The sequence below is a fragment of the Oncorhynchus keta genome, chromosome 34 (genome assembly GCF_023373465.1).
Source record: "Oncorhynchus keta strain PuntledgeMale-10-30-2019 chromosome 34, Oket_V2, whole genome shotgun sequence".
Classification (NCBI taxonomy): domain Eukaryota; kingdom Metazoa; phylum Chordata; class Actinopteri; order Salmoniformes; family Salmonidae; genus Oncorhynchus; species Oncorhynchus keta.
In genome coordinates, this window is record NC_068454.1 from 30317229 (window position 1) to 30335120 (window position 17892).

The 17892-nt window shown below is 47.9% G+C and overlaps 1 protein-coding gene across 1 annotated transcript in view; it reads right to left on the minus strand.

Moving 5' to 3' along the window:
* Window positions 1–17892, minus strand: part of LOC118366653 (semaphorin-5B) — a 151674-nt gene that overhangs the window by 34861 nt on the left and 98921 nt on the right. Inside the window, exons 13-17 of the mRNA XM_052492643.1 lie at window positions 8348–8465; window positions 7767–7948; window positions 6873–7016; window positions 6372–6519; window positions 1539–1764 (exon numbers count right to left, since the gene is read on the minus strand). Of these exons, the coding sequence (XP_052348603.1) occupies window positions 1539–1764; window positions 6372–6519; window positions 6873–7016; window positions 7767–7948; window positions 8348–8465 (818 nt within the window). The remainder of the gene's footprint in view (window positions 1–1538; window positions 1765–6371; window positions 6520–6872; window positions 7017–7766; window positions 7949–8347; window positions 8466–17892) is intronic.

Sequence of the window (17892 nt, forward strand, 5' to 3'; positions counted from 1 at the left end):
TAATCTTTTTGGAAAAACTGAACATTTGCTATCTAACATAGTCTCCTCATTCAAAACATCCGAAGTTCTTCAAAGGTAAATTATTTTATTTGAATGCTTTTATTGTTTTTGTGAAAATGTTGCCTGCTGAATGCTAGGCTTAATGCTATGCTAGCTATCAATACTCTTACACAAATGCTTGTTTTGCTATGGTTGAAAAGCATATTTTGAAAATCTGAGATGACAGTGTTGTTAACAAAAGGCTAAGCTTGAGAGCAAATATATTTATTTCATTTCATTTGCAATTTTCATGAATAGTTAACATTGCGTTATGGTAATGAGCTTGAGGCTATAATTACGATCCCGGATACGGGATTGCTCGTCGCAACAGGTTAAAGGGAGAAAGCCGGTGCTTAGTGGTTAGGTACTACCAGGTGTAAGTTTCGCCTGAGTACGGGACTCTACACATTAAGGGGGAGCTCCCTTCCACGCTTCTCGGAATATGAAGTGGGATGGCATGAGACTAACTCTTAGCAAAATCATACTGTCTACGGATGGGTCCTAGGTTCCGAGGACCCGGGGGTAATAACTATCCCCATGGTGAATAGAGTGGATAAAAATGCAGGCCGAAAGGGAGGTACCCTACATGCATAGGTGCACATGGTAAGGTGCGCAGGGGCGGAATGGGAACATGTATCACTCACACCGGCGAAGCCCACACATAGTGTCACAGTTCCATACAATGCAGAGGGCGCTACCATCTGACGCACGGTCAAATAATCCCAATCTTTTGTCACCCTCAGGTCTTTCGCGGTATCAGACGGAGTCAGGCAGTAGGAATATGATGCCCTCTCCAGCTGGAGGATGCCAGATACAGTAGTGCTAGTCCTTGGCGACCTTGTTTCCAGATAAGTAATGCACTGCACAAGACGGCTCGTAGGCGAATTGACGGCCCGTAGCCGGAAAAGAGTCTGCCCCTCCATGCGGATCAACCGAGGGTCAAATGGCTCACGTTCAAAAGAGTCTGCCCCTCCATGCGGATCAACCGAGGGTCAAATGGCTCACGTTCAAAAGAGTCTGCCCCTCCATGCGGATCAACCGAGGGTCAAATGGCTCACGTTCAAAAGAGTCTGCCCCTCCATGCGGATCAGCCGAGGGTCAAATGGCTCACGTTCAAAAGAGACGAGCCCCACTTCGACCGGTGCTCCTCATGTCAAAGTGAAGAAATTCAATGAAGCGTGGTTAAAGGGTGGGAGTGATTGTGACTCTGTTATTAAGGGAGTCACAATCACTCCCGCCCTTTACCCGTGCTTCATTGAATTTCTTCACTTTGACATGAGGACACAAACCCTAACATACTAACAGACACTAATACGCTAACACAGACACTGACGCTAACGGACACTAACACAATAACGGACAGTAACACACTAACGGACACTATTAGACACGAACGGACACTATTAGACACTCAATCACTGACAGACACTAACAGGAGGATTCCTTCAACATGCTCTAGCACATCACAACTAACTAGCGATTCCACATCGGATACTCACTGTCGGTCTCGCAGGCAACCGTGCCGTCGTTGGGGCAGAAGCGGGTTTCTACCTTGCGTCGTCCGATCTGCAGCTCGTGGGGGTCTGCCAGCTGGGCGCGGCACATGTAGCGCATCCTCTGCTCCTGGCGTGCCCCGCCCTGGGTCACGTTGATGGGCATCCACGGGGTCCAGGGGGTGTTCCTCTTTACCTCTGGACACGCCTCCAGGTTACACGCCTTGTACTCCTGTAGGGGGAGGGTTGAGGGGGAGGGAGAAGAAAGAGAGAGCGAAAGAGAGGTCTTTATTATAAAAGCATAGCTATATGGGTGCTGAGGGTGCTGCAGCACCCCCTGATGAATCTGAATAACAAAATATATATTCATACAAAATATATATATTTTTTCACGAAAGTAGTACACTGGGCCTTTACTAGTATTAGCGGAGATATAGACATCTGTAGCGCAGGGGGAAAAAAACAATTCTGCATCTCATCTTTGGCTAAAAAAGGTAGTTGTTTAATTAAGAACAGTATTTTACAGGATTCAATAGTTGGAATTGTAAGAGTTGTTGCCCTGTCCCTTTCTCTGCCATTGTCATTGTAATGGAATCCAGAAAGAACAAAAACCTGTCCTCAAACATTTACATTAAAAGGTGCAAAGTTATGGGAAAAGACACAAAACATCCACATCCAATTAAATACACTGCTCAAAAACATAAAGGGAACACTAAAATAACACATTCTAGATCTGAATGAATTAAATATTCTTATTAAATACTTTTTTCTTTACATAGTTGAATGTGCTGACAACAAAATCACACAAAAATGATCAATGGAAATCAAATTTATCAACCCATGGAGGTCTGGATTTGGAGTCACACTCAAAATTAAAGTGGAAAACCACACTACAGGCTGATCCAGCTTTGATGTAATGTCCTTAAAACAAATCAAAATGAGGCTCAGTAGTGTGTGTGGCCTCCATGTGCCTGTATGACCTCCTTACAACGCCTGGGCATGCTCCTGATGAGGTGGCGGATGGTCTCCTGAGGGATCTCCTCCCAGACCTGGACTGAAGTATCCGCCAACTCCTCGACAGTCTGTGGTGCAACGTGGCGTTGAAGGATGGAGCGAGACATGATGTCCCAGATGTGCTCAATTGGATTCAGTTCTGGGGAACGGGCGGGCCAGTCCATAGCATCAATGCCTTCCTCTTGCAGGAACTGCTGACACACTCCAGCCACATGAGGTCTAGCATTGTCTTGCATTAGGAGGAACCCAGGAGGAACACAGGGCCAACCGCACCAGCATATGGTCTCACAAGGGGTCTGAGGATCTCATCTCGGTACCTAATGGCAGTCAGGCTACTTCTGGCGAGCACATGGATGGCTGTGCGGCCCCCCCAAAGAAATGCCACCCCACACCATGACTGACCCACCGCCAAACCGGTCATGCTGGGGGATGTTGCAGGCAGCAGAACATTCTCCACGGCGTCTCCAGACTCTGTCACGTCTGTCACATGTGCTCTGTGTGAACCTGCTTTCATCTGTGAAGAGCACAGGGCGCCAGTGCCGAATGTGCCAATCTTTGTGTTCTCTGGCAAATGCCAAACGTCCTGCACGGTGTTGGGCTGTAAGCACAACCCCCACCTGTGGACGTCGGCCCTCATACCACTCTCATGGAGTCTGTTTCTGACCGTTTGAGCAGACACATGCACAGTTGTGGCCTGCTGGAGGTCATTTTGCAGGGCTCTGGCAGTGCTCCTCCTGCTCCTCCTTGCACAAAGGCGGAGGTGGCGGTTCTGCTGCTGGGTTGTTGCCCTCCTACGGCCTCCTCCACGTCTCCTGATGTACTGGCCTGTCTCCTGGTAGTGCCTCCATGCTCTGGACACTACGCTGACAGACACAGCAAACCTTCTTGCCACAGCTCGCATTGATGTTCCATCCTGGATGAGCTGCACTACCTGAGCCACTTGTGTGGGTTGTAGACTCATGCTACCACTAGAGTGAAAGCACCGCCAGCATTCAAAAGTGACCAAAACATCAGCCAGGAAGCATAGGAACTGAGAAGTGGTCTGTGGTCACCACCTGCAGAACCACTCCTTTATTAGGGGTGTCTTGCTAATTGCCTATAATTTCCACCTGTTGTCTATTCCATTTGCACAACAGCATGTGAAATTTATTGTCAATCAGTGTTGCTTCCTAAGTGGACAGTTTGATTTCACAGAAGTGTGATTGACTTGGAGTTTCATTGTGTTGTTTAAGTGTTCCCTTTATTTTTTTGAGCAGTGTATTTTCCTTTATCAAATAACATTTAAAAAATGTGTTTGTGCAGTATTAATCTACCATCCTTACAAACCACTTAATGTGGTCATCTAGGTTTGTACCTGTAGATTGTTTTTCTTCATGGTGATGGACAATGTATAATACAGTAATTGAGTACATTGAGGCATCAGGTGGTTTGTGAGGATATAATGTGATGATGTGGCTCAGTTAGTAGAGCATGGTGCTTGCAATGCTAGGGTTATGGGTTCAATTCCCATAGGGGACCAGCATGAAAAGTCTGAAAATGTATGCATTCACTACTGTACATTCCTTTGGATAAGAGTGTCTATGGAAAAGGAATGAATAGACCATTTCAGTTCTCACATAGAAATAAGCTGTGGGCCTCCTGAGTGGTGCAGCAGTCTAAGGCACTGTGCTGCGGCGTCACTACAGCCTGGAGTTCGATCCCATAGGACGGTGTAAAATTGGCCCAGTGTTGTCTGTGTTAGGGGAGGGTTTGGCTGGGAGGGGTTTATTTGGCTCTAGCAACTCCTTGTGGTGGGCCAGGAACCAGCAGGCTGACTTTGGTCCTCAGTTGAACTGTGTTTCCTCTGACACATTGGTGTGACTGGCTTCTGGGTTAAGCGAGCAGGTGTTAAGAAGAGTGTCATGATTTGTAGGACGCATGACACAACCTTTGCTTTTCCCCAAGCCGGTTGCAGTGATGAGACAAGATCGTAATTGGATATCAAGAAATTGGGGAGAAAAAGGGGGTAAAATTATAACAAAAAAATAAATAATTTGCATTTGCAAAGTATTTAAAGAAACTGAAAACCTATATCAAGCAAGTATTTTTTATATTCCACAAGTATCAAATGAACTGTTTTGTACATATAATTATCAGACTCAAGTTACAAATCCTGGTAAACACTCAAATACATTTAGTTTACATTACATTTCTTTACAAAAATAGTGCACTGGGACTTTACTAGTCCGTTATGTTCAGCGCAGGCAAAACATTTTTTTTTGGGGGTAAATGCTGCATTTATTAACAATGACCAACACAATTCCAGCCAAAATAGAAGATTGTAAGAAATACTGTAGCCTATTATTACTATATCCAACCCAACTAGATTTGTTGCCAGTAACATGTATCCCAGTGTTTTCATTTTAATTTTTGAACTGCGACTCCCAAAAAAGAGTGTTACAAAACATGCGACCCCCGCACATGCACATGGAAGTGTGCACACAATTGTATGCGCAAATGTAGCCAGCCATAAACTGTGATTTATTTTCAAAATGCAAGATAGGCTACAGAAATAAACTGCCTTTTACACCTGCATTTGGTGCTGAAAGTCATTCATGTTAGCAGCCAATATCAACGAGCGATATATTATCTCACTTCTCCGGAGTCCAGAGCAGGGCCATAGTTTCCAATACATTTTAAGAAAGTTTTTACTATTTTCTACATTGTAAATTAATAGTGAAGACATCAAAACTATAAAATAACACATATGGAATCATGTAGTAACCAAAAAAGTGTTAAACAAATCAAAATATATTTATATTTGAGATTCTTCAAAGTAGCCACCCTTTGCTTTGACAGCTTTGCACGCTCTTGGCATTCTCTCTATCAGCTTCACCTGGAAGGCTTTTCCAACAGTCTTGAAGAAGTTCCCACATATGCTGAGCACTTGTTGGCTGCTTTTCCTTCACTCTGCGGTTCAACTCATCCTAAACCATCTCAATTGGGTTGAGGTCGGGTGATTGTGGAGGCCAGGTCAACCAGAGCAAAATCCTACACCTACTTGTAGTGAATGTTGCAGGATCTGATGGAAAGCATGTTGTGTCCGTACCGCTCCATCACTTTGGAGGGCAGCCTGCCTGCAGAGTGCATGTTGGCTGCCGAGTAGACCTGTGCTTCCTCACAAATATCTTCATAAATTTGCCAGAATATGTTACATCGTAATTCCATAATACTGAAGTCAGTGCGATGTTACAGCTGCTTATCTTTAGACACATCGCCAGTACCACCTAAATTAGGCCTATCTGAATTATGAAAAGTATCAATACAATTGCCTGGTAGCCTATTATAGTTCTGGTAAAGATGAGTCAGTAGTAGATAAACTGTATTTTATATGGATGATAAATGTAGACCTTTCTGTTTATTCCAGGAAAAAGTGGAGGGAATTCTTTCTGGTCACTAATCTGGATATTCACACAGTCCTTTGTGCTGATGAATGGTCCTTGGTCAACAATCAAGACACACAACTTTATGGTTCTGAAACAGATGAGAATTTAACAACGGCATGCGGGCAGTAGGTTCAGAACAACAACAACAACCAATGTGTAACTAACTTTACAAACCTTTTGGTTAAATTCTACCATCAACAAAAAGCGCACTTTGAGGACTGGAAGGGCTAAGGGGCGCCTCTCAGGCTCACATACAGGTCCAGAGCTCTGTGAGCCAAGAGGTGTGTGTGTGTGCGTGCGTGCGTGCATGCGTGCGTGTGTGTGTGTGCGCGTGTGTGTGCGCGTGTGTGTGTGTGTGTGCGTGCGCATGCATCCGTCTGTCCGTCCATCCATATCTTACCAGTGCGCAGCCTGGGCAGCTGTTCCCATTCTCACAGCTCCTGACCCTGGAGTGGACCCCACCTCCACACTCAGCACTGCACTTAGTCCAAGAACCCCACGGGGACCAGAAGATAGGCTGGGGACATGACACACCCTCGTTACAGAACCTAGAGAGGGGAGGAGAGGAGACGGGACGGGAGGGTAGAAACTGATATCTATTTTGGAAGAAATGTAAATGTATCTTCTGCCTTACACGGTGAGAGGCACTGGCGTGTGTAAGAGGGCTGATATTTACCTAAGACCATCATGCCAATACTGTTACTGAAAAGTGCAAAACACGTCTCATAAATTAATCATAAATGTCCTTTCTTAGTAAATCACCTATACATGTTTGAGAGTTTTGCTCTTTTGAGTCAAGCGAACACGTTCATTAGTCAGCAAAAAAATTACATAAGATAAAAGTATTACATAACCAACATTTGTTCACAAATAGACCTGCCATCTCCCCCTCTCCTCTCACCTTTCGTCCCTGACGGGGCCCACACACACGCGACCACCGTGACGGGGCGACGGGTTGTTGCAGGAGCGCTGGCGCATCTCAAACCCCGTTCCACAGGTGGTGCTGCACTGTCCCCATGACGACCAGGGGGTCCAGCCTCCGTTTCTACGGCAACAGAAATGTGATGTTATAGGAGGTTCAAAGAATCCTGTAGCGCCGTGGGGAAACCAGTTTCAAGATTGAGATGTACATCCAATAAGTACAATGACTCCAAATGGAAACGATGGCTTGATGAGTACAGAGTAAAACGTTTATTTGAATCTAAAATAAAAAATTTCAGGTAAGAAAACGGTTCCAATATTCCAGGTAAACGAAAGAAGATTACAGAATTTTTTATACCAAAGATATTTGCCCTACAATATGCATTATAGAAGTACAAATTTGTAAGTGCTTAAGATTCCGTTCAATCTCTTTAAGCACTCAACACACTTATGAATATGGTCCTAATTTGGGATTCTGAGAGGGAAGCAAAACCACTTGCTCAGGAGCTAAATGTGACACCAGAAACACATTCTTCAATCTGCTTAAGTGCTCTGTTCCTCTGAAAGCATTTCTCAATTTTCAATAGCCACTTCCAGACAGACAGACATATGAGGCTGCGTCTGAAACGGCATTCTATCCCTTATGTACTGCACTACTTTTGACCAGAGTTCATGAGTAGAACACTATATAGGGAATGGGTTGTTATTTCACACCCTAAATGAGATGGTGTTTGGTGGTTAGGGTGGCAAAATTCCTGTAACTTTCCCCTAATTACCAGGTTTTCCAGAAATCCTGCTTTGGAAGGAGGGAAGAAGCAGGAAATACGCAATCCTCCAATCAGGATCTATATAAATACCTATTTGTTTTACATACCTGGAACAGTTGGAGACTTCGATGGTGGGTCCCTCACAGTTCCTCCCACCACAGCGAGCTGGAGGGTTGTCACACTCCCTGGAGCGACACAGACAGGTGCTGGTGCCTTCGCCGTCGTCGTTGCTGCATTGTTGCCACGCTGCCCAGGGTCCAAAGCCGCCAATGGTGATCTGGTTCCTCAGCTGAAAATCCACACAGGGCAGAGAGAGAGAGATAAGAGTGTCAGGGAATTTAACTGGATATCATTAATCATGTGACAATAACCTTGACACAGGAAAACTGTTATTTTACCTTTATTTAATCAGGAAAGACACCTGAGGCTAAATATATTTTCCAAGGGCGACCTGGACAAACTGAGTCCCCAAGGCAAAACAAAATGTTACAATGTTAAACTGTCAGACTACTACTGTACTGTATATGACCAGAGTCCCCAGGAGAGACCAGGCAGAGTGGTTCTAGGTTGTCAGACAGCCAGCAGTGACGCAGGCAGCCCCAGGGGCTTACCAGTGACAATATTGACACCTAGGGAAATAACAAAACGAGTGGGGTAGGGGGAATTGGGGGTCCCTGTTGGCACCTACCGGACACACAGTGATGTTCTGACTCCACTGGCTCATGTTAGAGCTATCCTCCAGGGTGGTGCATCGCCTCTGTTTCCTGTCCCAGCCACAGTATGGGTCCCGGGCCTCCAGGCATAGCCTACAGGGGGCAAGAGAGATGGAGGAGCGGGGGAGGGATAGGGAGAGGGAGATGGTGAAGGATAGAGAGAGAGCAGTCAGTGAGGCTGGCCCACTAAACCATGTACAAATAAACTCACTCTCCCTCCAGGCACACAGCCCGTACCCCTGCGATTCCTAAACTAAGGAGCGTCTGACTAGAGGTAAACAATTCAGTGCCCCCCCACACACACACACACACATACAGCCGTGCAGCAACCAAACATCGATGAAATATGCAAGTTCCCAGTAAAACAGGAGCTTAATGAGGGGTAATTAAATCTAAACCTGTTAATGATGAAGTTAGGCCATGGGAGACAGGGAGTGAGAGGGAGTGAGAGAAAGATGGGGAGTGAAAGAGAGAGCTGGAGAGAGGGAGAGAGAGAGACTAAAAGTGTAGAGAGAGAGCAAAAGAAAGAGAGTGAAAGAGAGAAAAGAGAGAGAAATAGAGAGAAAGAGAGAACTTATTGTAATAAACACATCAGTCCTTACTGCCCTGTACCAACTCCTGACTGCCTCCCTCGCAGACCTGGGTTCAATAGTATTTCATATAATTTCAAACACTTGATTGAGCTGGTCTGTTGCTGTAGAACCAATAGAAAAGTACAAACAAGTTCCAGGCAGGCTAAAGCAAATGCTTGAAGTATTTGAAAGATCTCAGATACTATTTGAACTATATGCTCCCTATTTCCTGCCTGTACTACCTCTTTACAGCCCCCTTAGCTAGCAGAGAGAAAGAAAGAGAATTATATTCTTGGCACCAGCCCCCTTGGTTTATTTGATTGGGGCCTCTGGTGTTTCAGCTACGAGGTCTAAGCATTACTTTGTGTTGTTACAGAACACACAGCCAAGCCCGAGCCAAGTCCTGCAGTGGGGAAGGTGTTTTAGGAGTCAGTGCTGAGCTGACATATTGTATCAACCTGCATCAGAGATGGCCTGACTCAGAGCTAGAGGGAGAGAGAGGCTATGGGAAGGGATCCTGGTCTTGTTGTGGTCTTGTTGTTGTGGTGACATCAGAGAGATGGGAACGCTTCTGCCGCACCATAGCTTTAAATGAGTGGTAAGTGAGAGGGTGAAGACCTGGCAAGCATAACATGTTGAAACGTTTAGCTGCCTCACCAAGCACTGTTAGTGTGCATTCTGTTTACTCAGACACATAATGCTGCTTACAGACAGACAGGCTAAACACTCACACTTAAGAAGCCAGGTGGATGTGCATAATAATTCATTGTAAAGCAGATCTCTTTCTTAGAGGAGGATAATATCTAAGAGCATGGTGCAGATCTGAGGTCCAATTACCCTCCGTTACAGTAAGCCAGAAGTCAGGCCCGAGGACACACACCCACCCTCAGGGCGCACACCTCAAAGCTAAAATGCCTTCAGCTGAAAGAGTTTACCCTGGACCTGGTCTCATTAATTACAGTGAAGAAATCACACACACACACACACACACACACACACACACACACACACACACACACACACACACACACACACACACACACACACACACACACACACACACACACACGCACACACACGCACACACGCGCACACACACACACACACAGCGATGAAAGCCAGCCATCCATGTAAGCTCTTAAGACTACGAAAATGCGTCAGCTTGAAAAGAATGCTGACTTGACGGTTTTTGACGAGCGCAGTGAGCGAGAGGGGCAGTGGAGGACGGGTTTACCAGAGAGAAAAGGGGAGCCACCCTGCAGTACAAACATCACCGCAGGGCAGGGCATGCCAACCGTCCCGTCTGCTCACCTTACTCATGCCAGTTTACTGTAACAATGGGCCTCATAGGAATTCTTTAGATAAAGAGATTGGGGGTAATCCCGCTCTCTCTCCGTTTCTTTCTCTCTCACATGCACGCACATACAAGCATGCAAAAACACAAACACACACAGTGTGGACAGTACGCTAAACCCACTAGTCTACACTGTAAATCGTACAAAAAAAGGTGCTGTCCAGAATCTAAAATGGTTATTTGGCTGTCCCTATAGGAGAACCCTCTTTCCACTCCTCAGTGGAAAAGGTCCTTCATGGAACCAAAAAGGTTCTAACTGGAATCAAAAAGGGTTCTTCGAAGGGATCTTCGAAGGGTTCTCCTATGGGGATATCCGAACAACCATTTTAGGTTCTTCAGTTTGTCCCCATAAGGGAACCCTTTTTGGTGCTAGGTAGATCCCTTTACAGAGTCACATTATGTGGCTTGAGAAGTTGTTTTGCTTCTGCTTTTCAGGCCACATCAGGCCTGCAAGTCACATTATGCTGGTTTGCAAAGTGATGTTTAATTCCTATTGGAATCCAGCCAGGGTTAGGATAGCCAATAAGTGAAATGTTTTATCACCCGCAACCTGCATTCACAATGACTGCCAGTGTAGGGCAGATTAAATACTGAGACTACCTCAATCCTCTAAACTGGAATAACCATCTCAGTCACATGTGCAATAAGTCAAATTACTAACAGATCAACCAATAAAATAAATAAAAAATATTTGGCCTCCTGGGTGGCACAGTGGTTAAGGGTGCAGCACCAGCTGTGCTTTCAGAGACACTGGGTTCACGCCCAGGCTCGGTCGTAACCGGCCGCGACCGGGAGGTCCGTGGGGCGACGCACAATTGGCCTAGCGTCGCCTGGGTTGGCCGGTCTCATTGCGCACCAGCGATGAGACAAGATAGTAAGTAGCTACTAAACAATTGGATACCACGAAAATGGGGTAAAATAAAAAAACGTTATTTAAGTAGAACAAATTCTTATTTTCAATGACGGCCTAGGAACAGCCTTGTTCAGGGGCAGAACGACAGCATTTTACATTGTCAGCTCAGGGATTCGATCTTGCAACCTTTCGGTTACTAGTCTAACGCTCTAACCACTAGACTACATGCCGCCCAATGAGTGTACATGCAAAAACACAGATATTAAAACAAACAATTCTGAAAATCACCCTGCAATAGAGCATGCTGGGAAATATGATATATGGCTTAATGTAGAACCCTTCTTGCTTTCCAAATAATCATGTTTGCCTTCCAAAGAATCATCAAATAACCCTTTCTTCCAAAAACTGTTCTTAGGATTGTTAAAGGTTCTAGGTAGAACCATTTGCCTTACAAAGAACCCTTGTCTTTCAAAAACGGTTCTTCAGATCAAAACGGTTCTTGGTAAAACACTATCCCTACGCAAAGAACCCGTTTGGAACCCTTTTTTCTAAGAGTCTACATGTGATGGTGTCTGCTGATAGAGAGGAATGTGGGATTTGCACAGTTTTGGGGAGATTAGCGAACTACATGTTGTCCAAATACAACAAACACAACCTTACAGAGAAATGCTGACTTACGGGCTCATAAGTAAAGTATACTTTTCTCAAGGATAGCTGTAGTGTAAATGAACTTAAGTCATTGGTAGCTTTGTAAACTATATTTTCAGAGTAACTTCCCCAACACTGGTTTTATAGTGTGTGTGTGTGTGTGTGAGTGTGGGGGGGGGGCTTCTGTATGGTTCTGACACCAACCCAAGATATTTAATTCACCGTCCTCTTTTACCTGTGACATGGCACACTATATCAAAACAGCGAAGCCTCAAAACAAAACACGGGCTGTTAAATTTTAAACAGAGCGACCGGCAAAAATAAACCAAACGATAAAACAATGTGGCTTGGCTGTCGATAGACAGCTTGTGATAAATCTCCAGAGTTCGCCAGTGGGCTTAATGGACATTTTAAAAGGGATTGTGAGAGCTGTAAACCTGCTGTCCTTTACTAGGCCTTTTAATAGAACGTCATAAAGACAGCAGTTATCACTTTCCGTTTAACTGCAAATCATGACCTCATAATTGTAAACAAGACAGAGACAGACAGACAGGTTGTGGAAATATTCTGATTAGAAATGTAAGCTGTCATAGCCAATAGGCATATTGGGGACGTCTGAAATGCAAATGGCGGGCAGCTTCCTGAATGACTGTACAGTATAGTACCCCCCAGGGGACAGGCCAGCTTCAAGGCTTCCTCATCCCAGAAGAGAGGCTCTGTCCCTGGGGCTTCCCTCCAGCCTGCGCTGGGCTGCTCTGACGTGCCGGCCGTGGTTCATCATAAACCTTTGGCCAGATAAATCCCCCAGTTTAGCGTAGCGTTACACGCTAATCACAGCTCAGGATCCAATTAGCACCGTGCTAGAGGGCTGGGGAGGGCTGAAACGTCCAGAAGCAGAAAGATGGCTGTCTGAGTTGTCCTCCTGTCTGCTCCTGTCTGCTGCGAAGTCCTTCCTCTATCCCTCTTCTACTGTCCTATGGGGGAAGGGGGGGTGATGGTCAGCTCACTGATACTAAACTACAGTGCACACGTAGTAGCAGGAGACAGAGACAGAGAGAGAGAAAGGTGTGAGAGAGAGAGAGAGAGAGAGAGAGAGAGGTGAGAGAGAGAGAGAAAGAGGTGTGTGAGAGAGAGAGAGAGAGAGGTGTGAGAGCGAGAGAGAGAGAGAGAGAGAGAGAGAGGGTGTGAGAGAGAGAGAGAGAGAGAGAGAGAGGTGTGAGAGAGAGAGAGAGAGAGAGAGAGAGAGGTGTGAGAGCGAGAGAGAGAGAGAGGAGAAGGCAGAGCAGACAGTACAACCTCACTGAAAAAAGAGGGAAAGTTTGTCAGCATTTCGGGAGCTGGGAGGGTGTGAGGCCGGTTAAGACAAACTGCCTGCCCAAATAAAGGCTGAAGGAGGAAAAAGGAGAAAGATGGAAGGAGGGAGAAAGAGGGAGAGAGGGAAAGAATGTGTAAAAGAGAGGGGGATAGAGAGAGAGAGTGAGTGAGAGAGGGATAGAGAGAGAAATATAAATGCTTTTAATATTGGGGTTTTGCCAGAGGAGAGTCCGTTAACAGCAAAAACATTCTGCACCAGTGATAAATACGTAGACTTTGTGATTACTTCCCCCTCTCCCCTCCTCCCCTCACTCTCTCTCAATCCCCCTCTCCCCTCACTCTCTCTCAATCCCCCCTCTCCCCTCCTCCCCTCACTCTCTCTCAATCCCCCCTCTCCCCTCCTCCCCTCACTCTCTCTCAATCCCCCTCTCCCCTTCTCCCCTCACTCTCTCTCAATCCCCCTCTCCCCTCTCTCTCTCAATCCCCCTCTCCTCCTCCCCTCACTCTCTCTCAATCCCCCTCTCCCCTCCTCCTCACTCTCTCTCAATCCCCCTCTCCCCTCCTCCCCTCACTCTCTCTCAATCCCCCTCTCCCTCCTCCCCTCACTCTCTCTCAATCCCCCTCTCCCCTCCTCCCCTCACTCTCTCTCAATCCCCCTCTCCCCTCCTCCCCTCACTCTCTCTCTCAATCCCCCTCTCCCCTCCTCCCCTCACTCTCTCTCAATCCCCCTCTCCCCTCCTCCCCTCACTCTCTCTCAATCCCCCTCTCCCCTCCTCCCCTCACTCTCTCTCAATCCCCCTCTCCCCTCCTCCCCTCACTCTCTCTCAATCCCCCTCTCCCCTTCTCCCCTCACTCTCTCTCAATCCCCCTCTCCCTCCTCCCTTCACTCTCTCTCAATCCCCCTCTCCCCTCCTCCCCTCACTCTCTCTCAATCCCCCTCTCCCCTTCTCCCCTCACTCTCTCTCAATCCCCCCTCCCCTCCTCCCCTCACTCTCTCTCAATCCCCCTCTCCCCTTCTCCCCTCACTCTCTCTCAATCCCCCTCTCCCCTCCTCCCTTCACTCTCTCTCAATCCCCCTCTCCCCTCCTCCCCTCACTCTCTCTCAATCCCCCTCTCCCCTTCTCCCCTCACTCTCTCTCAATCCCCCTCTCCCCTCCTCCCCTCACTCTCTCTCTCAATCCCCCTCTCCCTTCTCCCTCACTCTCTCTCAATCCCCCTCTCCCCTCCTCCCCTCACTCTCTCTCAATCCCCCTCTCCCCTCCTCCCCTCACTCTCTCTCAATCCCCCTCTCCCCTCCTCCCCTCACTCTCTCTCAATCCCCCTCTCCCCTCCTCCCCTCACTCTCTCTCAATCCCCCCTCTCCCCTCCTCCCCTCACTCTCTCTCAATCCCCCCTCTCCCCTCCTCCCCTCACTCTCTCTCAATCCCCCTCTCCCCTTCTCCCCTCACTCTCTCTCAATCCCCCCTCTCCCCTCCTCCCTTCACTCTCTCTCAATCCCCCCTCTCCCCTCCTCCCCTCACTCTCTCTCAATCCCCCTCTCCCCTTCTCCCCTCACTCTCTCTCAATCCCCCTCTCCCCTCCTCCCCTCACTCTCTCTCAATCCCCCCTCTCCCCTTCTCCCCTCACTCTCTCTCAATCCCCCCTCTCCCCTCCTCCCCTCACTCTCTCTCAATCCCCCCTCTCCCCTCCTCCCCTCACTCTCTCTCAATCCCCCCTCTCCCCTCCTCCCCTCACTCTCTCTCAATCCCCTCTCTCCCCTTCTCCCCTCAATCTCTCTCAATCCCCCTCTCCCTCCTCCCCTCACTCTCTCTCAATCCCCCTCTCCCCTCCTCCCCTCACTCTCTCTCAATCCCCCTCTCCCCTCCTCCCCTCACTCTCTCTCAATCCCCCTCTCCCCTCCTACCCTCACTCTCTCTCAATCCCCCTCTCCCCTCCTCCCCTCACTCTCTCTCAATCCCCACTCTCCCCTCCTCCCCTCACTCTCTCTCAATCCCCCTCTCCCCTCCTCCCCTCACTCTCTCTCAATCACCCCTCTCTCCCCTCACTCTCTCTCAATCCCCCTCTCCCCTCCTCCGTTCACTCTCTCTCAATCCCCCTCTCCCCTCCTCCCTTCACTCTCTCTCAATCCCCCTCTCCCCTCCTCCGTTCACTCTCTCTCAATCCCCCTCTCCCCTCCTCCCTTCACTCTCTCTCAATCCCCCTCTCCCCTCCTCCCTTCACTCTCTCTCCCCTCCTCCGTTCACTCTCTCTCAATCCCCCTCCCCCCTCCTCCGTTCACTCTCTCTCAATCCCCACTCTCCCCTCCTCCCCTCACTCTCTCTCTCAATCCCCACTCTCCCCTCCTCCCCTCACTCTCTCTCAATCCCCCCTCTCCCCTCCTCCCCTCAATCTCTCTCAATCACCCCTCTCCCCTCACTCTCTCTCAATCCCCCTCTCCCCTCCTCCGTTCACTCTCTCTCAATCCCCCCTCTCCCCTCCTCCCTTCACTCTCTCTCAATCCCCCTCTCCCCTCCTCCGTTCACTCTCTCTCAATCCCCCCTCTCCCCTCCTCCCTTCACTCTCTCTCAATCCCCCCTCTCCCCTCCTCCCTTCACTCTCTCTCCCCTCCTCCCTTCACTCTCTCTCAATCCCCCTCTCCCCTCCTCCGTTCACTCTCTCTCAATCCCCCCTCTCCCCTCCTCCCTTCACTCTCTCTCAATCCCTCTCTCCCCTCCTCCGTTCACTCTCTCTCAATCCCCCCTCTCCCCTCCTCCCTTCACTCTCTCTCAATCCCCCCTCTCCCCTCCTCCCTTCACTCTCTCTCAATCCCCCTCTCCCCTCCTCCCCTCACTCTCTCTCAATCCCCCTCTCCCTAACAATCCCTCCCTCTCCATCTCTCTCAATCCCCCCTCTCCATCTCTCTCAATCCCCCCTCTCCATCTCTCACAATCCCTCCCTCCCTCAATCCCTCCCTCTCAATCCCCTCTCTCCCCTATTTTCTCTCTCCCCCTTCTCCCTCTTTGTCCATGGCTCCCTGGTGTGTTCCTGGGAGTGGAGTGTTCATACAGGCTTAACAGCACTGTGTTTTAGAACCCTGTTGACAGGCTGGCGGCAGCATCAACAGACCATAAATTGTCTCTGCTGAGGACCAGTGGGTGGAATTAAAGTTCTTCTCACACAGACAATAAAACACTGGATTTATTCAGGGCTCCTGGGACGCTCTGGAGATGTTAAGGCCAGAATACTTTAAATAAAGAGGTTATTATTGTCCCCAGGGCCCAACCTCAGGACTCAATGCTGATGACTAGGGTTTATAAGATAGAAAAATGCCCATGGGCATTAAAATAAACTTGAGAATTGAATAGTTCCCACCTGTAAAAGCAAATAACTATTTGCTGAGGGTCTGTGAAATACAGCTGTAGACATGTATTTTTCCTTTATTTAACTAGGCAAGTCAGTTAAGAACAAATTCTTATTTTCAATGACAGCCTAGGAACAGTGGGTTAACTGCCTGTTCAGGGGCAGAACGACAGATTTATACCATGTCAGCTCAGGGATTAGAACTTGCAACCTTCTGGTTACTAGTCCAACGCTCTAACCACTAGGCTACCCTGCCGCCCCACTAGGCTACCCTTGCTATCCACAAATGGTCTGATTGTGAAAATAATGTCATAAACCATGAAAACACCTGAAGTTCCCTGAGCTAGAGAGGATCAGGAAATCGTTGAACTTCTACACTGGAAAAATGAGCTGGTCATGTTCATGGTGAACACACTGAGACAGCCACTTTGTGGTTTCATGATGTTGTTATAAACTTCTGCAGCACAGACCCACTACTCTGCTACCTGCTGGCTAGTTGCAGCTATGGTAGTGCTGTAAATCACAAAGCAAGCTAAACTCCCACTCCTACTCTGTCTTCACCTTCACCACCTAAACATCAAGGGTGCTACACTTAAGAGGTTGGCAGGGAAGTAGGGGTAAGTGGTTAGCATCTCAGGGCTTCTATCCTGATTTAACACATTCACAACATTATTACACCACCTCCCAATCCTGCCATTGAGCTGTATGTATGGACCTGGAACACCTTGCCTCAGTGAAAGTGTTGACAGAGCTACTTTGCTGGCGCAACTTGGCTACAACGTATCACTACCATGCAAACAACACTGCAGCCGCTGCAGAATAAATAAGGCTACTTACTTACAGAAAGTGGAGGTGAGAGAGTGAGAGAGCGCGAGTTCGAGAGGGAAAACACAGAGAGAAGGAGAGAGAGAGATTGAGAGTGGAGGTGGAGGCTGTACTTAGCAGTAGGTAGTGGCCATTGAGGAGGTCAGATGTAATTTTCACTAACAGAGGGCAGACTACACCACCTCTGTAGGCGGTGCAGCACATAGCAGTAAGTCACCACTAAACAGACAACACTGTGCAAAGCAATATGGCTGATTTGATCCCTAAACAGACACCAGGCACACTGTACCGTTCAAAGCTGTACACATTAGCAAAATATACACTGAGCGTACAAAACATTAGGAACACCTTCCTAATATTGAGTTGCACCCCCTTTTGCCCTCAGAACAGCCTCAATTCATTGGGGCATGGACTCTACAAGGTGTTGAAAGCGTTCCACATGGATGCTGGCCCATGCTGACTCCAATGCTTCCCACAGTTGTGTCAAGTTGGCTGGATGTCCTTTGGGTGGTGGACCATTCTTGATACACACGGGAAAATGTTGAGTGTGAAAAACCCAGTAGCATTGCAGTTCTTGACACTCAAACTGGTGCGCTTGGCACCTACCACCATACC